This window comes from Rhinopithecus roxellana, chromosome 20, assembly GCF_007565055.1.
Source record: "Rhinopithecus roxellana isolate Shanxi Qingling chromosome 20, ASM756505v1, whole genome shotgun sequence".
In the NCBI taxonomy this organism is placed as follows: domain Eukaryota; kingdom Metazoa; phylum Chordata; class Mammalia; order Primates; family Cercopithecidae; genus Rhinopithecus; species Rhinopithecus roxellana.
Genome location: NC_044568.1, coordinates 41,290,753 through 41,315,377, shown reverse-complemented (window position 1 = coordinate 41,315,377; position 24,625 = coordinate 41,290,753). Strand labels below are relative to the sequence as shown.

General features: G+C 42.5%; 1 protein-coding gene across 3 annotated transcripts in view; it reads right to left on the bottom strand.

Moving 5' to 3' along the window:
• CSNK2A2 (casein kinase 2 alpha 2) overlaps positions 1 to 19,423 on the bottom strand; it is a 41,096-nt gene extending 21,673 nt beyond the window's left edge. Inside the window, exons 1-4 of one of the 3 annotated variants that reach the window (XM_030924684.1) lie at positions 18,943 to 19,423; positions 18,038 to 18,149; positions 7,197 to 7,298; positions 4,687 to 4,737 (exon numbers count right to left, since the gene is read on the bottom strand). In XM_030924684.1, the coding sequence (XP_030780544.1) occupies positions 4,687 to 4,737; positions 7,197 to 7,298; positions 18,038 to 18,149; positions 18,943 to 19,046 (369 nt within the window). In that variant the 5' untranslated portion in view covers positions 19,047 to 19,423. The remainder of the gene's footprint in view (positions 1 to 4,686; positions 4,738 to 7,196; positions 7,299 to 18,037; positions 18,150 to 18,942) is intronic. The other 2 variants (XM_030924685.1, XM_010365515.2) reach the window with 2 other exon arrangements.
• Between the last annotated feature and the right edge of the window lie 5,202 nt (positions 19,424 to 24,625).

The following is a 24,625-nucleotide window of genomic DNA, read 5'->3' as shown; positions in this document are numbered from 1 at the left end:
TAGGGGACAGGGAGAGAAATAACTGCAAATGTGGCAAAACAGTAACAACTGGTAAATGTAGGTGAAGGATATATACTGATTGTGCTATTCTTTCCGATTTTTCAAGTAAAAAGTCTGGGGAGAAAAATGCAAATTCACAATGTTGCAGTTTGCACTTCTAGTTTGAAAACTATCCAGAAGCGAGTTCCATAACCATGGGATGCAGGTAAAATGATGCTTAGGGTTGTACAAACTGAAGCACACGTACTGTGAAGAAAAACAAAATCAAGGCTGGGCGCGGTGGCCCACACCTGTAATCCCAGCATTTTGGGAGGCCAAGGCGAGTGGATCACAAGGTCAGCAGTTCAAGGCTAGCCTGACCAACATGGTGAAACCCCGTCTGTACTAAAAATAGAAAAATTAGGTGGGTGTGGTGGCACACACCTGTCATCTCAGCTACTCAGGAGGCTGAGGCAAGGAGAATCGCTTGAACCTGGGAGGCGGAGACTGCAGTGAGCCAAGACTGCGCTATTGCGCTCCAACCTGGGCAATACAGTGAGACTCCGTCTCAAAAAAAAACAAAAAAGAAAAAGAAAAACAGAATCCAATGAGTTTAATTCAACTCAAGAAATGAAGAAGAAAACCACTGAAAGCCCAACAAAGTTGAAGGAAGAAAGAAAAAATGTAAGATAGGAGCAGAAAGAGAAAAACAAAAACAGTAACTGAGCAATAAAACCAAAAACCTGGTTCTTTTAAAGGATTAATAAGAGATCTCTAACAAGACTGATTTAAAAAGAAAAGGAGTAAAGGCACAAATACTGTTTAAAAATGTGAAGGAAAGGATAACTACAGATACACCAGAGGTTTTTTTGTTTTTTGTTTTTTTTTGTGACCAGTCAACAATATAGTTTTTAAGTCCTAAGAGAATTCTTTGTGTCAATCAAATTGAAAGTGAATAAAACATATATTATCCAAATAGACTCAAGAAGAGACAGAAAACCTGGATAAACTTTAACCTGTTTTAAAAAGGGAAGTATGGTTCAAAGTCTTCCTCCCACCCCTGAAAGACATCTACTCATATAACACCTATCTCATATAAACTTTCAGAGAATAGGAAGAGGAAAAGCTACCCAATCTATCTTGTATAGTATAACCTTGATACCAAATTTAGAGAAGGACCCTATGACAAAATAAAATTATAGATCAAAATTTATAATCCATTGCACCAATATAAAACACTGAAAAGAATGGGCTGCGGGCTGCATCACTGTTAATTCGCTCTCATATTAACCAGGGACAAAAACTCTCTGGGTGATAACCTTAAAACCAGGTATTAATATACTTTACACTAAAATTAAAAAGATAAAAAAGTCAAACTTTCCTAATAAGACGGACACAGGACAAAATAAAAAGAGTAAAGGACATCACGAAAATGAACTAAATGATTTCCTATTTGTGGCCTGCCTATCTGGAAAAGAATGTAATTTTCCTGCCATGATTTGCTCTTCAAAAATACACATCTGCCATCTGATATTTAATGATCTCTTGACTAAAATGTCATGGCTTGAACATTCAAAGGGGACCTCCAGTTAAACAAGGCAGATCAAACACCTCTGCTCTACCTGAAACTCCTCTAAAATAACCGTAAAAGGGGCAGGGAGATTAAATCATAAAAACTAAGGGATAGGAGAAACAACATTGTGAAGCTGGAAAATATGTCTCTGCCAACAGCAAAAGGGGAGCCAGAGGCAAACAGCTTCAAACTGAACAACCTCAGAAAGGCTCAGGACAGGTGACCTCTGATGTTGATCTAAGAGAGCAAACAGAGTGTACTGGGAAAATGAGTTTAAGATACCACATTGAAAACGGGAGATTTAGGTGAAGTCTGCACAACACTCCCCATGGTTCTCCTCAACTTGAGGCTAAGATACCAGCAGCCAAGCCTGCATCCTTGAGACAGGGGTTGATGGTTCTTTAGAGCAATGAGCAGACATTCAAAAACCAGGATATTTCAGAGACAAATAACAAAAACTGACACACAAAGAAAAATAGAGAAAAAGTATGAAGGGAAAAAATACAATATTCTTAGTGAGAAAATAAAAGGTATTACATAAAACATAAAAGAACAGGATACTATTTTAAAAAGTTCCGAGACCAAAATGGAGCTGTAAGATGTGAAGTCTAACATTTGAATGAGTTCTGGAAAGTGAGAACAAAGAAGAAAGGGGAGAAAAATCAAAGAACATTAAAAATATTTTTTCCAAAACACAGGGGAAAAAGCCCAGCAAGTATGCAGAAAAAAAGATAAAAAGGACCCATATGAAGGCACGTCATCGTGAAATTTCAGAAGACTGGAAATGAGAAAATCCTAAAAGCTTCCAGAGGAAAAAAAACAAAAACAAAACCGTCACATAAGATGAAACCAGAATGGCTTCAGTAGTAATACTGGAACAATCTCTTCCAAATTGAGGACATTATGAATTAGAACCTACAATTCTATACTCTAGCAAATACATTAATTGGCAGGACAAAATAAAAATGATTTCAGACATGCAAGCCTCAAAAAAACATTAATTTCCCGTAATCCCTTTAAAGAAAGCTACAAGAGAATGTATGAAACATCCCCTTTGAGGGTTATGACCCGAGAGAGAATTTCTCTAAGAAATCAGAATTCCCACTAACTGATCTTCAGCAGTTGTTAAATCAACACAGCAGATGTCACTTCAAGAAACAGAAAATGGGCTGGGCGCGGTGGCTCACACCTGTAATCCCAGCACTTTGGGAGGCTGAGGTGGGTGGATCATGAGGTTAAGGAGATTGAGACCATCCTGGCTAACATGGCGAAACCCCGTCTCTACTAAAAATACGAAAAAAAAAAAAAAATTAGCTGGGCGTGGTGGTGCACGCCTGTAGTCCCAACTACTCAGGTGGCTGAGGCAGGAGAATTGATTGAACTTGGGAGACTGAGGTTGCAGTGAGCCGAGATCGCACTACTGCACTCCAGCCTGGGTGACAGAGCAAGGCTCCGTCTCAAAAAAACAACAACAAAAAAAGCACAAAACGTTGAGGTGAAATTTTACACGTGTAGCTAGACAATTGGTAAAAACTCATTAATGAGGCACAGGCACTTAAAACTTGGGGAATTACACTATGAAGTTCCATTCAGATAAATCTTTCAACTTCCGCATTAGGAAAATACTTGGTTTCATTAAAGACTATCTGGTTTTCTAAGACATGCACACACATTCCCATTCACATATACCAGGATAAATGTGGGTGATTCATAGGATCAGCTACACATATCGGCATAGTACCATACCAGCTAAGTGCTGTTATGCTACTGAATGAAAAAATTTACACCCCGTTTTTTAGAGTTCACTGCTAATTTCACCTGTAAGGAGTCACATTAACAAGAAAATCTGTCACATGTGGGAAGTGCTATACTACACATAAAACTTCCTTGTTTTATAAGTCAAAATATCTTCTTTTGCTTACTTTTCACTAACCTTGTTTTAGTCATTTTAGAGTGATTAAGAAAAATTAGGCCGAGCGCGACAGTGGCTCACACCTATAATCCCAGCCCTTTGGGAGGCAGAGGTGGGTGGATCACCTGAGGTCAGGAGTTCGAGACTAGCCTGGCCAACATGGTGAAACCCCGTCTCTACTAATAATACAAAAAAAAAAAAAAATTGCTGGGGGTGGCAGTGCATGCCTGCAGTCTCAGCTACTCGGGAGGCTGAGGCAGGAGAATCGCTTGAACGCGGGAGGCAGAGGTTGCAGTGAGCCGAGATCGTGCCAGCCTGGGCAACAAGAGCGAAACTCTGTCTCAAAAAAAAAAAAAAAAAAAAAAAAAAAAAATTTAAGTGTGAGAATAAGGGTCTCTTACTTTCACCTAGAACCATCCCTCCTGATACCAACATCTTTCAACTGCTGATTTAGTTTTGTCTCTAGCTCCTGTCACAACAAAATCACAAGTCTCTTATTCACTGACAGAGTTACAATCAACTACAAGTCCTCCAAATGCCTCTGAAAATCAACACTACTATTTTGTTTGTATATTGGTTTTTAAATTATGTGCTAAAAATGGGTTTCCACCATGTCTAGTATGCCTAACCCCCAAAATCTTGAAATTATAAAATTTGTGAAAAACCAGTTTAAAACCATGATTTTAAAAGAACACTTCAATGTCTAAAATAATTTACATTATAAGAAAAATGTAAAAAACCTGGATAGGGCTCTTCTAAAGCACTGACTCTGGTTTTTCTGAATCATTTCTTTGTACGTCACGTGCACACACACACACTCGTTATGACAGCATGGAATCCAATGCATTGCTTCTTTTCACAAGAGCCTCATATCAGTCTATCCCTTCCTCTCGGCAAAGTAAGATTTTGTGCAAAAGTCAAAGTTAACATACAACTAAAGCTATGCTGTCTAAAACAGGAGTGTTACAGACGAGGCATGAGCTTAGACCCAGCCGAGCAACTACTCCTGGAGTAGGCAAGGCAAAGGGTAATGAGTAATTTCACCTAATGCAAGAACCCTAGCCACTTTCTGCATCCTGCACTCATGCTTTAAGGAACCCAATTTGTTATTTCCTCCTCTCATCAATGACAGCCCTGCCCCTTGGGTTCTGGAGTACACAGTATTTATCACCACCTCCCCCTCACCCCATTAACCCCATGCCAGAAAGAAAAGTATACGCACCTTAAAATCTGTATTATTGATATATTCAAATACCAAAGCTGGTGTCTTTGACTGTAAAAGAGAATATTAATGCTTTTTAAGTACCTAAACAATAATCAATGTAATCTGCTTCTGCCAAAATGGCCCATCCCCAAATCCTACTTAGATAACAAAGGGATTCACTCATCAGGGACAGCCTGTCAAGAAAGGTATTCTCTTGAAATTTTATGATGTCTGGAATCTGCTTCAAAATAACTGGGGATAGTGGGAGGTGGGAAGTGGTGGGAGTATAGATGAAACAAGGTTGGCCACAGCTGATTAACTGCTAAAGTTGGGTCATGTGTGAAGGAAGGTTCATTACATTATTCATTTACTTTTGAAAACAGTTGAGAATTTCGTAATAAAAAGTTTTAAGAGGAATGTATTCTCTGAATAACCTACCAATGGCCTTAACCAATCTTCAATGGTTATGTGAGGATTTATACCCTGGAGTGTTCCAGTTTGCCAACTATATACAAAAAAAGTGACACATTTTCATCTTAGTTGAGCAAAGCCAGAATTGCACTTGACAGAATTATCATAGGTTGTGGGAATGTATCATAGCTCTTTTGGGGGACCAAAAGGAAAATATAACCATCCGTGATATTATCAATAAGCTACATCATAATATTATTGCCTTGGCTAGAGACCATTACAGATGGTCTCATCTTATCAAGCAGACCTTTTCCTAAAAACTCATATATAATCGAATATTTTTAAAGCACTATAATCTTTAACCCAATGAGTACAAAAATGTTCAATATTAGCTTGTATAAATCTAGATTTTCAAATAACAGGATTCCTTAATTGAAGTAAAATAACGCTAATTGGCAGTAAGAAGCTTTCAAAATTGGGAGAAAGTAGGGACTTAAGGGGTTATAAAAAAAAAATCATCTAACAATCTTTTGCTCAAGAACCATGTGAAAGTTACCTAGGAAACAGGCCACAGGGCAGCATGCAGATCTCTGCGAGGACAACTCAGAGTCCAAACAGCAGCCCCAGCAGCAGCCATGATTAAAAATTCTTCACCAGCCCGAAGCTGTAAGGGTTTCATCGATATTACCACAACTCTCTATAGGCTGTGAAGTAAGCCTGACCTTCTAATAGACAAGGGGTCCCTGTTGATTTTTGTCAACTTCAATTTACTTGTCTTACGTATCACGTAACACATACACATACTTTAACAAATTACAAAAATAATAAAATGTAGCACTAAGTTCCGCTAACTTGAAAAAGAAAAAGCAAAACAAAGATGCTCCTGGTATACCACATACTGACTCACATTTTATTCTGAAATTCCTATTTTTACATGGTGCTCATTTTTCAATGGGTACTCATTTCCAATGCAGCCCATTTTCAAACAGGAGGCTGTCCAGAACTAGTCATTATAAAATCAATCTGTGCTAAAAGGACAGGATATATCTTAAAGGCCAATTAGTTACAATCTGGCATACAACAATCCCTTCCCTTCTCAGTCTTCTCAGGGTCCAGAAGGAAAAACTTTACTTATGCTTCAACAATACTGTATAATCTTGAGTAAATTTTCTAACCTCTGCAAATTACGATTTTCTCATCTGTACAATGTGAATAAATGGCACCCACCCCAATGGACTGTTGTGAGGACTGAGTGACATGACACAGTTGGGCACTTGGAATATGCCCAGCACATAGTAAGCACTCAATGCATGTTAGCTACTATATTATTACGAGGATGTCTTTAGCAGCCAGAAAAAAAACCCTATTTCTTCAATAAACAAAACTATCATGGGAAGAGAACAGGGAAATATCTGAGGTAGAGCAGGTGGAGAACAGCAATGGGACAAGAAGGGGTACAAAAGTGGGGAGGTGAGGTGCCTCCAACCTTAGCTAATCAGAAACACCTAAGGTTAAGTTACTCCCTAGGGAGAGAAAACAAAATTAAACAGTACATTTAAAATGGCTAAAAACTAAGCATTAACAAAAATATTTTAGTCTATCTACATATGCGACGTGAGCCCTAATGACACATGCTGAATTAAGGGAAAGAAGACGACTTCTTCAAAGGGTCAGTGGAGCTGGGACCTGCTCAGGCCTTTATGCCAGGTGTCCACGTGGAGATATTCATTCTTTCCTTGTGTAAACCCAGATTTTCAAATGTCATGCTTACTTAAGTGAGGTAGAGTAACACAAATTGGCAGTAACGCACTTTCAAAACTGGAGAGAGGCTAGGGCTTAAAGGAGACATTCAACAAACATTTGTGGGCTGAATCAAAACACGGAAGCACAAACCCAGAAAAGGGATTTTTCTCTGTACACTTCTAGGTTCCATCGCAGTGGTTGTAGCTGTTTTATCACTGGGCCACCATGATTTTTTTCTGGTTTTCAAACCAGTCAGTAGTTAAGACAAACACCAGCATCCCCACTATATCATTAAATGAGGTTCTGTGTGTTAAACAACCCCCATATCCACACCCCGGTCTACTAGTATACTCCCCCAACCATTTGGCACCTACCACAGGGTCCTTTACAGTGTCAATCAGCTTAATGATATTTGTTCCACCACGAAGGTTCTCCAGAATCTTAACCTCTCGTTTTATCTTCTTTTTCTTCACTGGCTTAAATACACAAGAGTAATCAGAAGTGAGACTCCTTTTGAAGTTAGTAAATAAAACGTTAAAACGTTAGCCAATAAGATGGACAGTACGCTATCTTGTACACTCTGTTGTGTTAAAGAGCGTGCCTAAATTCGAAGAGAAAAAACTGAAATAGAACGGGCTTGCCCGTAAGAACCTTTAACATTAGGTTAATTTACAGACCCATACAGCTTATGTCTCAAGATCTTTAAGTAGTTACATTGAGGGCACTTAAAAATTTTGAATACCCGTATCACACTTCAAAAATAAAACTTCTGCTTACTAGATAACTGCCAAGTGGAAATATAGCTCGGAACAGCTGTATGTCATGCACTCACAAATGGAAAAACTGAAACAAAATGGTGAGACACCTGCTCTTCCAATGAGTTACATGTAATTTTGTCTTTCAGGAGTGAAAGACCAGTTCACTGACATCAGGTTACAAACTTGCTTCCCAGCTGCTGGCTCTCATTTCCTGTCACCACTCCCATTTCCTTAATATCTAGAATCTGAAATCAGCACAGAGCCAGTTAATGTTTCCCAACAGATCCCATTCCTCAAGAAAAAGATGTCAAATCAGGAAAGGAGAAATCAATCTGATACAACAGTGACTGAACACTTCTATCTAACTTTTCAGTCTGCTGGAAAGATTAAAGGCTTTAAAAATAATTACTCTCATTACACATATTACTCCTTGTCTTAAATGAGCTAAAGAGTGTGAGGAAGAATAGAAGCAGTTCTGCAAAAGTAAGTCTATCATAATCAAGTATGCTTTATAAGGCACTCAGAATGGTGACTGGAACACAGTAAGCACCTAATAAATGATAGCATTATGTTCATATTTTTAGTAATTTATTATTTAATAAGTCATTATGAATCCTCACAAAGTCCCTATGTAGCAGAGTTGAGCTATATGCCCAAGATCACACAGCTCATGGCAGAGTGGGGCAGAAATCAAAGCTGGAAGCTGCGCAGTCTGACTGCATGCTATACTCTTGCCACAGTGCTTTTGTTTCCCAAGTGTGGCCAACGGGAGAAATGTAACTAAGGAAAAAGAATATTTTATCACTGAGACACTGTTATAATAGCAGAGGCAAAGACAGGCCAATGGATTTGCCAAGAAATAATAAAGCAAGACTTCTTTTGCCTGTGTGTGGGGAAGGAGAGGGGAGGGGGAAAATATAACATACACACATGCCAAAGAAACCTTCATCTTTTGTTGGTCACTAAGATACAGCTTTGAACACATAACAAAACAGAGAAGGAAAGGACTATGAAACTCAGAGCACTTGCATCACCTATAACAAGGGGCTTAACTGAGAGGCTGGGTTCTCGCTGCGTCCTTGTCAGCTAGCTGCCATGATGATACCCGCTCTCCGCCCGCTGTGCCAGGGTTCCCAGGAGAGCAGATGAGGCTGCTGTGCATGTTCCTCGACTCCACTTAGAAACCTTACTCCTTAGTCCCTTTTTCATTAACAAGGGAGCTCGAAACTTTGGGAAAAAAAGCACTGTACAATTCGATTAAAAAACAGCCAGAGAAGGACACACTACAAAATAACCAGTCTGAAAGATTCAAATATGTCAATGTCATGAAACAAACTGCACAATTGTTCCAGACTTTTAAAATTTGACAACTGAATGTAACACATGACTACAACTGAATATAATCATATAATCTGGGATTTTCCTTTGCTATAAAGACCATTATAAAGATAACTGGCAAACGTGAATGAGAGCTATAGATTAGCTAATAGCATTGCATCAATGGTTACCTTCTATTCTTTTTTTTTTTTTGAGACGGAGTCTCACTCTGTTGCCCAGGCTGGAGTGCAGTGGCTGGATCTCAGCTCACTGCAAGCTCCGCCTCCCGGGTTCACGCCATTCTCCTGCCTCAGCCTCCCGAGTAGCTGGGACTACAGGCGCCCGCCACCTCGCCTGGCTAATTTTTTTGTATTTTTTAGTAGAGACAGGGTTTCACCGTGTTAGCCAGGATGGTCTCAATCTCCTGACCTCGTGATCCGCCCGTCTCGGCCTCCCAAAGTGCTGGGATTACAGGCTTGAGCCACCGCACCCGGCCTACCTTCTAATTTTTTAATATGGCATTGTATGGTTATGTAAGAAACTCTTTATTTTTAGGAAATGCATACTGAAGTATTTAGGGATGACTACAATTTACTCTCAAGCACTTCAGGAAAATATACGTAACATAAATGTTATTATATAGGTGTATATATGTATATATATGTGTGTATATATGAGAGAGAAAGAGAAGGATAAAGCAAATGTTAACATTTGAGGATTCTGGGTGAAACAGATATGGGAATTCCTGCAACTTTTTTTAAGTCCAAAATTATGTTAAGAAGTTAAAAGAAAAATAAAAACTGACTTTTTTTTGAGACGGGGTCTCACTCCGTGGCCCAGGCGGGAGCACAGTGGCATGATCTCAGCTCACTGCAACCTCCGCCTCCCGGGTTCAAACAATTCTCCTGCCTCAGCCTCCCAAGTACTACAAGTGCACACCACCACGCCCAGCTAATTTTTTTGTATTTTTAGTAGAGATAGGGTTTCACCATGTTGGCCAGGCTGATCTCCAACTCCTGACCTCAGGTGATCCACCTGCCTTAGCCTCCCAAGTGCTGGGATTACAGGTGTGAGCGACTGCGCCCGGCCAAAGCTGGTTATCTTATACTTAAAATTTCAGCCAATGCTACCAGTTTAGTCAATGCCTTTCAATGTAAGAAAATTCTAGATTTGTCATCCAATACTGGAAAGCAGCTATAGATCTGCGAGAGTGGTAACAGAGAAAAAAACCCGCAACCAGAAGCCTATATCCACCAAAAACCTCTTCTACTCCTAACAGTACTCCTAACTCCTTACAGGGACAACCCATTAGTTGCCTTTATGACACTGCCCCATGTAAAGTCTTGCATTGCTCTCCCGTTATTCAGCAACGGGTCAGGCCTGGACAGCCCAGTTAAGATGAACCTATCTATCAATACATCTAAAGGTATCTTGCATAGCAACTGAAGCATATTTTGTTGCCCACCAGGTATCTAACTTAAACTTCCCATACTAGAGACTGGGAATAGCAGGGCAACTCTGAAGGTGACACAAAGGAGTCCCAAGTCACAAAGGCAGCTAGAGTCCTCACATGCTGACAAAAGACCAAGAGATGATAAAAAAGAAAGGTGACCGACCCACAGTCCAGGACACTTCCCTCCAAACCATCAAAAACTCAGCTACAGGTAGATCCCTTCGGCCTCAGTTTATTCCTCTGAACTGGAGAGATGCTCGAGAAGCTAAATCAATGAGCTCTGAGGAGCTGAAAGTGATCCTTTTAATGTGAATCAGAGATAAAAAGTTAGGATTTATGAGGGAGGATTGTTGGTATCCTAAGGAAAATAAACCGAGTTTTACAGAAATAAGGATACTTTGATTCTCCTGTCCACAGCCTGTAGCCATTTACTACCAGTTACACAAAATGTAGAAAATACATGTATTTCTACAACGATCTCACAATTTCACTCTGCGTGCTAGAAAAAGTCTCCATCTGGGGTTCATTTATTCCAGTTCAGAGACTATCTGTTTAAAAGATTCAAACTCAATCAGTTTAGCTATTGTCCAAACTAATAAAACAAACTTTTTTTTTTAACTCGAAGTCTAGTAGACAAAGTGGTGAAAAAAAGAACAACTGAACTAACAAATTCAAGACAGGCAGGAATTTATCAACAGCTCCTAACTCTTAAATTTGGGGTTACTTTTACTCTACTACCAAACTAACAACTGCTCCACTATGATATGAATTTCATTACCTGCAATGAACAATGGTTGCCAGGAATGTAGAAGGACAGAGTAAAAAGAAAGTTCAGGCTGGATGATGGCATGTAATTCACTACCCTGGTGGCATCCCTAAAACCCACTGCACTTGACCTAAATAAAAATATTATCTGAGCAATGTTATCTCATCACAGAAAACTTTTCCCTTCATCTTTCAAGCTTCATCATCCCAATTACATGATCTACTCCTTGAGGGTAACTGTTTATTCTCAGGAGTTAAAAAAATTATTCAAAAAGGCAAGGCATTAAATCAAAATGATAATCAGATACCACCTCACACAAGTCAGGATGGCTGCTATCAAAAAAACCAGAAAAGAAGTGTTGGCGAGGATATGGAGAAACAGCCAAACTTGTACACTATAGTCAGAATGTAAAATGGTACAGCCACTCTGGAAAGTTCCTCAAAACATTAAACATAGAATTACCTTGTGATCCAGCAATTCCACTTCTGGGTCTATACCCAAAAGAAGTGAAGCAGGGTCTTCAGGAGGTATCTGTACACTCACGTTCAAAGCAGAATTATTCACAATAGCTAAAACATGGAAGCAACCCATCTACTGATGAATGAACGGCTAACAAAATGTGCTATATACATACAATGGAAAATGACGTAGCCTTAAAATGGAAGGAAATTCTGACGCATGCAACAGTGATAAACCTGGAGGACACTATGCTGTGCAAAATAATCCAGTCACAAAAGGATAAATACTGTACAATTCCACTTACATGAGGTACCTGGAGTAGTCAAATTCATAGAAACAGTAAAATGGTTGTTGCCAGGAAATGGGGGAGGGAGAAATGGGTAGTTATTGTTTAATGGATACAGAGTTTCCATTTTACAAGATGAAAAGAGTTATACAGATGGATGGTAGTGATGGCTGCACAACATTACCCATTGAACTGTACACTTAAGAATGGTTAAGATGGTAAATATTATGTTATTTTATTTTATTATTTTTTAGATGAGTTTCGCTCTTATTGCCCAGGCTGGAGTGCAATGGTGCAATCTCGGCTTACTGCAACCTCTGCCTCCCGGGTTAAAGCAATTCTCCTGCCTCAGCCTCCTGAGTAGCTGGGATTACAGGCGCCTGCCACCATGCCCAGCTAATTTTTTGTATTTTTAGTAGAGGCGGAGTTTCACCAGGTTGGCCAGGCTGCTCTTGAACTCCTGACCTCAGGTGATCCACCTGCCTCGGCCTCCCAAAGTGCTGGGATTACAGGCGTGAGGCTCTGCGCCTAGCCTATGTTACATGTATTTTAACACAATTTTTTTTTTTTTTTTTTTGAGACAGAGTCTCACACTGTCGCCCAGGCTGGAATGCAGTGGCGCAATCTTGGCTCACTGCAAGCTCTGCCTCCCGAGTTCATGCCATTCTCCTGCCTCAGCCTCCCGAGTAGCTGGGACTACAGGCGCCTGACAACACGCCCCACTAATTTTTTGTATTTTTAGTAGAGATGGGGTCTCACCACGTTAGCCAGGATGGTCTCAATCTCCTGACCTCGTGATCCGCCTGCCTCGGCCTCCCAAAGTGCTGGGATTACAGGTGTTGAGTCACTGCGCCCAGCATTTTTTTTTTTTAAAGGCAAGGCATAGAGCAGACCCTTTGAATCTCATCAAGACAACACTGCAACCCTTTCTACTATTGGTTCTGCCTCTAAAAATCATTCGCATTGCCCAAATGTAATATTGTTATTACTACACTTTATCTATCTCTCAGGCCAGGCACTGTTTTAAGCACATTTAATCCTCTTAGATGAGCACTATTAACAGTTTTACTTGAGGAAGGACACTGAGGCACAGAGAACTTAAGTAACTGTTCGATGTTACAGAGCATCTACAGTTGGAACTAACACCTGACACCAGGCAGACCACTTCTAGGCCATACTCTCTCAGGAAAGAAGCATTTTGTAGATTACTAAAGCATGATAATCAATCTCTCTACCATCTATCTACAGTTTATCTGACTTTCCTAACAACCCTGTGACTTAAGCAGGAAATGTAGGCTTATTTCATAAATGAGAAAATAGTCAAGTGGTATCAATGAACAAACTAGTTTTTGAACTCAAGCCTTCTGTCCTCTCATTTATAGCACTTCTTACACTATACCACCCTGATTATGAGATGGCAGATCCTGAAATTAAACTCTAGAAACTATCTGGAGCCCTGCTTTATACATGAAAATGGGCACACTATATCAAGATATTCTTTTCACACGTGGTTTCTTCTCAAATAAACTCTTGTATTAAAGGGACAAAACTATTAATCCCCAAAATTGCTAAGTGATCATGCTGAGACTTGGAGGAACTCTATGGGTTAAAAAAAGCATAAAAATACTACTTATTGATGCTTTGAGAGAATAAAGCAGCATTTCATTTAAGCATTAAACATGCTGCTGTGGATACTAATCATAGAGAACCCCTGCCTGGGTCCCTACAGCCCTCTAGGACTCTTGGATTCCACTCTTCAACTAGCAACTTACCAAAGTCAAATACTTCCTTTGAGAAAAATTACTCCAAAAATCATCAGAAACGAATTAACTTCATTTGACTCCTGGTGAGTGTTCCTCAATTCTTCCAGTACAGATCAGTACATCACAAAGTCAAACATCCAGCAAATGTCCTAATTATGCTCCTTGCACCTGACGAGACTTCAGGACAGATATACAGGGTCCTACACTGAGTGTTTCCACCCCCTGACTACATGGTGCTGAGCGTATAAATCCTTTCTCTGGGTCTTGGTTGATTTGTAAAAAGGGCCTGGGTTCTAACGGTTTCTAAGCACCCGTATTCTGTGATTCTGTTTGACACATGTTAACTACACTCTTAATCTGTGACTCCCCACCACAATGTTGGAAACTGCCTAGTTCACATACAATTTTTAACGTTATTTTGAATGTTAGCAATACTTCAGTAATACTGTTTTCACTAGTTTTATACCATGAGACATTAGTGAAAATTAGAATGTACCAAAAATTTAGATAAATACCACTAATGTGTTGTTTCAGGAAGATGTCTTCATACACATGCCTAAATTCAAAAGGGTAAAAAACCTACCACAGGAGAAGCTAGAAATAAAGAAGAAAGCACCATTCTGACATAACGTAAAGATCACCAGCTCATGATGAAGCTGCTAACAAAGATGTATAACCAACGCCCATCCTTTTAACACTACCTACTGACAACACAAAACTTAAAAAATATCTGCAAATATGCTAAACATACTTAAGCAGCAAAATTTAATACCACCATCCTTTGTTTAAAGCTAAAGAATTAATATCTGGGGGAAAATGGATAGTCAATCTGTTTATAAAATGAGACTACTAAGAGGAAGCCTTATATGGGAATTTCCAAGTCATTTTAGCACTGGTTCGAAATGCTATCTGTTTTTAAAAATAGTGTTGCTCTTAACTTTTATTCAAGAAATAGTTTAATTTGAAAGATCCCAAGGACCCCAGGAAGTACTGAAATCTACACACACAGGCAGTGTTCATAAAATTCTAAAAGTTGTCAAAAGTGGCCACTTTTACTTCTGTGTACACTTTTCTAAGAGGTACTACAAAGGAAATGAAGAATTGATTTTTCTTTTTCTTTTCTTTTTTTTTTTTTGAGACGGAGTTTCGCTCTGTCGCCCAGGCTGGAGTGCAGTGTCCAGATCTCAGCTCACCGCAAGCTCCGCCTCCCGGGTTTATGCCATTCTCCTGCCTCAGCCTCCCGAGTAGCTGGGACTACAGGCGCCCGCCACCTCGCCCGGCTAGTTTTTTGTATTTTTTAGTAGAGACGGGGTTTCACCGTGTTCGCCAGGATGGTCTCGATCTCCTGACCTCGTGATCCGCCCATCTCGGCCTCCCAAAGTGCTGGGATTACAGGCTTGAGCCACCGCGCCCGGCGAATTGATTTTTCAAAATCAAAAGATGAAACTTTTGACACTAATGTAGCTTTCTGCCCAGCCATATAAACCCTTACCATTTTCCTCCTCCTTTTTCTCTCTTCTCCTCAAAACCATTTGTCAAAAAAAGATACAACCTCTCCATTGATTGGAAAGTTTTAAGATTTTAGCCATAGAATACCACTTAGGGATAGACAGTAAAATTTTGCTCACCAGTTTCTAAATTCCTAAAACTTCTTAGTAGCTCATTTTTCATCAATACCTGGAAATCTACTAACGCAAATTAAACTATATAAAATTCCTCTGTAGTCACTCATCATTTACCCATTCTCACACACAGTGAAGAATTGATATGAAACTACAAAAGAAAGACTGCTTGTCCTCAAGAAAGGCACTCTCTTTCTTGGTCACTATGTGCATAATACAATCTTGCAGTTAAAATACAGCAGGCTTATACAAAAAGGAAGGCTGTTCTAAATTCTTCCAAGTTAAGAGCAACTGGTACTCTGTTAAGGACCTAATTTCCTATGACCAAGCACCATAATAGTAGCTATTAGTCATAACTTCAACTTATTTGAATAAAGAAACACAACTTTGGCTAAAGATCCTGTTCTTTTTAAAAAGTAATACTTTTAATTCACAAAACAACAAAACCACAATAATGCCATTAGTGATGTATTACCCCATCCTTCAGACAGGAACAAAATCTGGATAGAAATGCCACCGGGCTTTAAAAAACGTGAATAAGTGAGTCTAGTTTCACTAGTGGTTTAGGCTGCACTGTGAAAACAAATAATGTCAAGAAGAAACAAGAAACATTTCATTAACTAGGGGCCTCCCAAGTCTGATTCCAGGGCACTGGTACCTGTTTCTGTGCTCAACATTCAGATCCTACAATCCAATGCTAAAATGAACAGTAAGAAATATGAAGAAAAGGAAACAGGAGTTCTAGCTAATGGTCATTCAACATAATGACATTACGTAAGTTTCTTTGTGCCTAGGTCTCCCATTTGTAAAGATAACCTGCAGCAGCTTACATACTGGGTTTCCTAACATCTGCCGAGAATCTTTAGAGTAGGAGAAAGCTAGAGCCTATGAAGCTCTTCGGATGATGAAGCAGCAATGTGATGCTCTCCTAAATGAACATGGTATTTATACATACACCTGAATGCCGCTCCTTTCAAAAAAAAAGCACCACAGAAAATCGTACACTTATCTAAAAATGCTGCCATAGCACAAAAGTTCAGACATTTTTCCGGAATTGCTTTAGAGTCAGCAATTCATTCTTCTGAATATACAGCAGTGGAATGTGGATATTCCTAATTTCAATTTAAGCTTCGCTTATTTCTTAGATTTGAAGCAGCTTATTAAAAACTTATGCTTATGTATATAAAGCTAATGTATGGGTTTTTAAGGTAATTTCCGTGACTTAAAAAAAAAAAAAAAACCTTGTGACTTCATAAATGCAATACATATTTAGGGAAGAGAGGAGTCACACTCAGTATCTTCAACATCAATTCCTCACTTCTCATCCCCAGTGTGTCTGAGAACACAAGTAACTTTGTCTATTTCTCTCTACTGCAATTCTGCTTCTTCATCACTAGGCTAGGATGTTTTGAGTGATGGAGTTAATCATTTTTTCTCAAAGATTACCAGAAAGCATAAGCCTGACCCCTCACATTAAACAGTGATTACCTACACAGCTGCTCTAACACACAGAAACAGCTTTTTAATTCCACATTCTTAGTCCACAGAACCTCTGCAAAATGGCCACACTGGAAATCACATGTATGCAAAGTGCTTACATCACTCTTCCGTCTTCTCAATCTCTCACTAAATGACATGTACCCACATGAAATGATCTGGCAATAATGAGGACCCATCACAGATTCTAAGAACTACTTTTTACTATACCCTGTAAAACATTATTAAAACTATACAATTAATCTGTTACCGGAAGGAAAATTTAGCCGACCCTTCATGCTCATTAAAATCATCTTCATCAAAGAGATAACAAAAGACATATCATTATCAAACTGATTGCTAAACCATATATTAAAATCGTTTTGTTCCAATTATTGCTTTAGTAATACGTGAATTCTTCTACATTTTTACTAGCTGATAAGCAACAATAGCTCTCTGGCTTCCCAACAAGGCTTCTCAGCACTACTGGTGCACTATATCCATCCCACCTGAAACTTTACTGCCAAAGGAAAAAAAACCAAGTGATTATCTGCTAAGGAATTTCCTTCCATTTGGGTTTGACATACATTTCTGAAGTCGCTCCAATTTTTTCCAACTTTCTTTCTGGAACAACGTAGAGCATGCACCAAGAGTAACAAACACAGCGCTCAGGGAGCCCTTAAATTGAGAATGGCTTTCCTGTCTTTTGAATACCTATTTATTTTCTAACAAATGGAGCCCTTTAGGAATTTTTGCTTAAGGCAATTTACTTTTTAAAACAAACACCTTCCTGAACTTAGATTTGAACTGAGATCTGTGACCAGTCTGCACATTTTCTTGAAAGTTCACAGGAAAATGGGGTGGAAAAAGAAGTAATGAAAGGACATCAGATAAATAAAATCTGAGCGTGGGCTGGGCACAGTGGCTCACGCCTATAATCCCAGCAATTTTAGGAGGCCTGCAAGGAGTCCTTTTGGAGGAGTGCTTGAGCTCAGGAGTTTGAGACCAGCCTCGGCAACATGACCAGACCCTGACTCTACAAAAAAATTTTAAAAATAGCTGGGCGTGGTGGCATGCACCTGTAGTCTCAGCTACTTGGGAGGCTGAGATGGATCACTTAAGCTCATGAGTTGAAGGCTGCAGTGAACTATGATCTGCACTCCAGCCTGGGTGACAGAGTGAGACTCTGACTCTAAATAAATAAATTAAATTAAATTCAAGCTTGCATTGCCCATTCTAGAACGTGACTGGGGTAGCTTACAACCTTCTGCCCTGTGGGGGGAAAAATGTTACATACCACTCATAGGACACTCACCTTGAGGATTTTTACAACCACTCTCTCATTGTTGGTGATGTTAATGGCCTCAAATACTTCACTATATTTTCCCCGACCAAGTTTTCGAACCAGTTGGTAATCATCTTGATTACTGTAAAAGGAAGACACACACATAAATGCCAGGACTGGGGGTTAATCTAACCAAGCCTATGCTCACTGTATACGTCATTCAGCCGCTTCCACCAGGCAAACACTTGCAAGTGTCTATACATCACGGCACAACTCATTCCCTAAATGAAAGCCACGACGTAATCTTGGCTCCCTTCACTCTGCAGAGCTCCTAACCTAATTGGTCTCTCCTAACTTGGAAAGATGGGGCAGGAAGGCAACGCTCAGAGCCAATCCAGAGGGGTGAGCAAAGCACCCGTCCTGAAGGCCTAGAGGGTGCCCCCTGTGTCCCGCGGCTCCCCAGCACCTGCTTCCCGTTTCACACCCTGAGGGTAGACAGTGCCTGTTTTAAAAATCTGGACGTCTTTAAGAAATTTCCTCCCACCACCTCATCTCAGAAAACCGAAAAGGCAGGGAATTTTAATAGCTCCAAAGGACAGCTGTTGACTTCCCACCCCAGTGGAAACCCAGAAGCGTGAGGAAGGGCTGCTCCCTCACTTCCACCCGGCGTCAATCCCTGGACCCCACACTTCTTCCCGAGTAAAAAAGCATTCCGTGAGGGAAAGGGGTGCGCAAACCGGGGAGAAAGGGACGAAACGGGGGTAAAGGAGAGGGAAGAGGAAGACGAGGACAAGTGCGAGAGCTGGACCTCTGCCTCCCTGCGGGCCCGCGGAGGGGTCAGCGGGAGACACCACCCGGCCCGAGTGCGGTTCGCAGGGGGTGGCTGGGCGGGGGCAGGGGTCAGCGGGCCCGGCGGGGGGCGGCGGCGGCTTTACCCCCAGCTCGGGACGTGAGCCTCGTAGTCCCAGTACTCGCGGCTCCTCAGGCTGTTCACCTCGGCGTAGACCCGGGCCCTGCTGCCCGCGGCCGGGCCGGGCATGGCGGGCGGGACCGGGGAGCGGCGCGGGGCGCAGAGGGTGGCGGCGGCGACGCGGCGGGGGGCGCGGGGCTGCGGACAGAGGGGGCAGCGGGCCGCCGGGCGCTGGAGGAGGAGGAGGAGGAGGAGCGCGGCGGCGGGCGGCCGCGCCAGGCCGGGCCCGCGGGGGCGGGCGGGCTGGGGGCGCGGGGGGCGCCGGCCGAGCCGGCCGGGCCCTGGAGCGGCCGGCGGGGCGGCGGGGCGGGCGGCGCTCGCGATCCGCGGCGGTCTCCGCTCGGCTCGCGGCCCCCAGGAGGCGGCGGCGGCGGCGGCGGCGGCACCGGCAGTGGCAGCCACCGGCCGGGAAAGGGGCAGCGGCGGCGGCAGCGGAGAAGAAGGAGGAGAGGAGGAGGAGGCGGAGGAAACCCGGAAAAGGGGCCGCGCTCGCTGGGAGCGGCCGCCGCCCGGCCTGGGGGCCGCCCAGGCTCACAGCGCCCCCTGGAGCGCGGGGGGACCCGCCGGGCGGTGCCGGCCCCGCCCCGGCCCCGCCCCGGCACGCCCAGCCGCCTACCTCGCGCCTTCCCGCACCCTCCCGCACCCTTGCCCTCCCGTCCCCCAGGTCGGACGGTCCAAATCGCCTCACCCTCGGGCTGACCTGACTTCACGCCACAGGAGCCCCCCTTCCACTGGCCGTTGCCCTAGAGGCCTCGCCCGCGAGTCCCGACCCTTTCACTGTCCTTAGAGACCCTACCCCCAGCCCTGCACTCACCCAGCTTTTACCCACCCGACACCTCCCATACTGACCCTATTCTGACCCTCCTGTCACCCAAACTGTCAAGTCCCTCCCCAGGGCCTCGCTCAAACCTCAGAACCTCCCCCACCTCAATACTTCTCCCTTTCCCCGAGACATACCCCTCCTTCCCCTTCTGGACCCTGCCCTGTTAGGGTAGACTCCTCAGTCCCCAAGGCTTCCCACCCCCGACATTCAGAGTCCTCCTCACAAAACCTTTCTACGCTTCCCCCAAATGCCCTTCCAGAGCCTTCCCTGAATATCCACTTTGGTCACTTGGTTAAGCTGGCGTCGGCCGGGTTGTGCCACTGCAAAGTTACAATTTTTACCTTTGTGATTAATTAGTCATTTGTGGGGAGAGACTTTGAGAGTGTAAATCTCCTGTTTGTGTTCAGGAGGAGGGAGAGCAGAAGAATTGCAAATCCGACCTGAAGGGACAGGCAGGGGTTGGGGATGCACCGAGGGTAGGTGGTCAATTGAACTGGCCTGGCTTCCAGTGTTGCTTGCAGCCCTGAACACCCTTCTCCTTTGACCTTCTAGGCCCTTCCTCTGTCTTCCTTTCCCATCCCGCATCCTCTATCGACAGAACCTCTGCACCCAGTACAGGTTGCTCTCATTCCAATCCCTTTTCACAGTCTGTTTTCTAGATGAAATCCTGGGCCTTCCTCCTTGACACAGCTAAGAGCACAGACTGTGGAGTCAGATCTATCCAGCACTGCTACTTAGAAGCTGTGTGACCTTAGGACAATTACTCAACCTCTCTGTGTCACAGATTCTACAGCACAAAACCAGTAATAGCACTCACTTCACAGGGCTGCAAGGAGAATTAAACAAGGTAAACCATGTGAAACACTTAGGATGGTGTTCAATATTAAGATACTATGTGTACAATATGATTATTCCCAGACCCAGGGCCTTTCTCTGATCACGCCTCCCTCCCTGAGACCACCACGCATCCATCTTTTGGTTCCTTCCATCCTCCAAGCTTAACTAGGAGCCACCACCAACCCCTCCACCCCACCTTCCCAAGGGTGACTCCTTTTCCCTATTCAAGTTTCGCCTTTTTCTTTATTAGTAGTATTTTTTTTAGAAATAGGGTCTCACTATATTGCCCAGGCTGGAGTGCAGTGGCCTATTCACAGGAATGATCCCACTACTGATCCGCACGGGAGTTTTGACCTGCTATTTGCCACCTGGCAACCTGGTGGTCCCCCAGCCCCAGGAGGTCATGATAATTGATGCCAAACTTAGTGTGGACACCTGATCGGCATTGTGCACTACAGCCCAGAACTCCTGGGCTTACACGATCCTCCCACCTCAGCCTCCCGAGGAGTTGGGACTACAGGCATGCCCCCAGCTCAAGTCTCACCTTAAAGATGACTTTCTCTATGGTTGATACTTCTCTATCTCAGCACCCTATCCACATCCTTCATAAAACTGCATATCTTGTCATTTGTTTCCTTATTGTCTGTCCCCTCCCTTGTAAAAACAGCACAAGGACAAGGACAGAGTGTGGGTGCTCACCACTGGCTCGTCCAGCATTTGCCACAGTCAGAGACCTTCAGTGAATACAGTGTTAACCCACAGATGACTTAGGGATTACCAAGGGGAAACGAGGTCACCACCTTACCCGTGGTCCAAACTTCTCATCAGTAGGGAACCAACTGATCCTCTGATGTGATGCAACGAGAAGGGACACCTCCCCCATGAGGTACTCCTGCCAAAATATTTAACCTCAATCTAATAATAAGGGCGCCATCAGACAAATCCAAGCTGGGCGACGTTCTGCCAAAGAGCTAAGCTGGGTTCTTCAAAAATGTCAATGTCACTAGGAGAAAGAAAACCAAACGAAACCTTGGATTAGTGTTCTTGATTATTGAAGACCGAGAGACGTAACTAGATGAAGTGTATGATTCTGAATTAGAGTCTGGATTTTTTTTTTTTAAGTAGAAAGGAAAGGAGGGAGGGAGGGAGAAAGAATACAGCTCATATTGGGTTGGTGCAAAACTTATTGAAATTCAATGGAAAGTAATGGTGAAAACCTCAATTACTTTTGCACCAACCTAATAGAAGGGTACTCCAGGGGAAATTTGAATATAGGATGTATATTACACAATGTTAATGTATGTTACACAATGTTATATTGTATCAATGTTAAATTTTGTGAGTATGATCATTGTATTTAGTTATGCAGGAGAATCCCATAGTTTTAGGAGTTGCATGCCAAGTGTGTAGAGATGAAGACCCAGTATTTGCAATTTAGTCTCAAATGGTTCTCCAGAAAAACGCAGGTTTCTGACAGCATAAGCATGCATAGAGTGGGGAGGAATTGGGGGAAATTTTTGATGATTAGTGAATGTAGTTGAAGAGTACATGAGCTTGCAACTTTTTGGTAGAATTTGAAATTTTTCAAAATAAAAACTAGAAAAAAAAATTAATGGAAAAAGTGGACTTTGGAATTTAAATCCTGAACCTGCAAACCTTTCTAAATCTCTTTCATTCCAGAAGACATAAATATACTCAAGCTCTTAATGCAGCTTTAGGATTTGTTTCTGACAAGTCCCTATGAACTAGTCCAGACCAGAGATTCTTAATTCCAAGTCAAATTTCTTGAGTTCTGGGAACCCTGACACAATGTGCAGAATTTGTGGGTTAGTGTGTGTGTGTGTGTGTGTGTGTGTGTGTGTGCGTGTGTCTGTGCTGTGTGTGTGTCCATTCTTTCCTTAGCGTACATCAGATTCTCAAAGGAGGCCATGACCCAAAAATGATTCCAAACCACTGGTTTGACTATTATGTCCAACCTCTGCTGGGGCCCCATTCCTCACCTCCACCCTCAGCCACCTCTGACCCCACCCACCCTCTGTGCACCATCCTCTCATCCCTTACCACGTAGCCCACACCCATCTCACGTAACCTGCTCCCACACCTGCGGGCTGCTTGAGATTCACCCACACACCGCTCTGGTGCAACACACTCCTGGATTTGGCTGACACCATATACTAACTCAGCCCTGAAACCTGCAGTCAGTCCACCCACGGCCAAATGGAATGTTTCTGTGGTTTGTTGGGAGGTTGGGTGGGCACCCCATGGAATTGGCAGAGACCCCTGCCTCTCATTTCTGCCCACCCGCCATGAAACTGGCTTGGCTTGAGTTAAGATGGGCAATTGGAAATGGTACTCATGCAACCCTCACTGAAGGAGTCTCACTTGGATGTGAAGAGGGATAGGCTGGTGACTCTGTGGGGGAGGTGCCAGGCAGGGAGGGTCTGTGAATGAGAAGTAACTTCCCCTCATTACTCCGTGTGTGCAGTTTGAGGATGAGTATAATTCAGTGATGCAATAAAAGGGAATGAAAGAGGATATTTTGAAGCAAATAACCCAACACTTTCATACCAGCTCCAATGCCCCCACATTCTATCCAAACACCAAAAATCCAAAACACAAATGCACATTTGAAAATCCCTCTGAAGGCCACCTTCTATCTTCACAAGCCTACTTTCAAAACATTTGAGAAGTTTATAGGCTTTTATTCTGCACCGATGCTTCTCAAGAACCTAGCCTAAAAAAAAAAGTGAAAATTATGAACAAAAAATTATTAATTGTAATGGCAGTTGATGTGTTCATCACACACATGATGATTCTACATCATTGAATCCTGCCAAAACCGTACATGGTTAAAAACCATTGAATTTAGACTTCAAATGGATGGATTTATGTTATGTGAATTTTATCTCCACATAGTTGTTTTTAGAAATCTATGAGTTTAGAGCTCTTGTAAGGGTCCCCTTTGTGCAGAGGAGGAAACCAAGATTCCAATAACAATGATAAACTGAGGCAGAGCCGGGATTTGAACTCTGATCTTTCTGACCACCAAGTCACTTTCCTTAACCCCTTTCTGATTCAGTATGTCCTGCAAAGGTCCACAGACTTTCCTCATGATAGTCACCATCTTTAATCATGAAAATGTAAAATGACATAAATATCACAAGCTGGGGGACCAGCTAAATTGTGGTACATTCCCTACAGTGAAATATTAGGCATTATTTAAAAGTGTGATTATGAGGAATTTTTAGCAATGAAAAAATTTTAGGATACAAGATTTTTAAATAGGAGAGCTGGGCATGGTGGTTCATGCCTGTAATCCCAGCACTTTGGGAGGCCAAGGTGGGAGGATCTCTTGAGGCCAGGAGTTTGAAACCAGCCTGGGCAACATTGAGAGACCCCCATCTCTACAATAAAATTTTTAAAAATTAGCTGGACATTTTGGTGCAAGCCTATAGTCTTAGCTACTCAGGAGGCTGAAACAGGTGGATTGTTTGAGCCCACGAGTTTGGGGCTTCAGTGAGCTATGGTCATGCCATTGCACTCCAGCTTGAATGACAGAGCGAGACCCTGTCTCCAGAAATAAATAAATAAACAAACACATAAATAAATAAATAAGTTTTTAAAAATTTGTGGCCGGGTGTGGTGGCCGGGTGTGATTATGCCTGTAATCCCAGCACTTTGGGAAGCTGAGGTGGGTGGATCACCTGAGGTCAGGAGTTCTAGACCAGCCTGGCCAACATGGCGAAACCCCATCTCTATTAAAAATACAAAAAATTAGCTGGGCATGATGGTGTAAGCCTGTAATCCCAGCTACTTGGGAGGCTGAGGCAGGAGAATCACTTGAACCCAGGAGGCAGAGATTGCAGTGAGCTGAGATCACACTATTGCACTCCAGCCTGGTCAACAAGAGCAAAACTCCGTCTCAAAAAAAAAAAAATGTTGTACAAGTAATTGTAGTAAGCAGAATAATGTCCTTCCCCCACCTCAA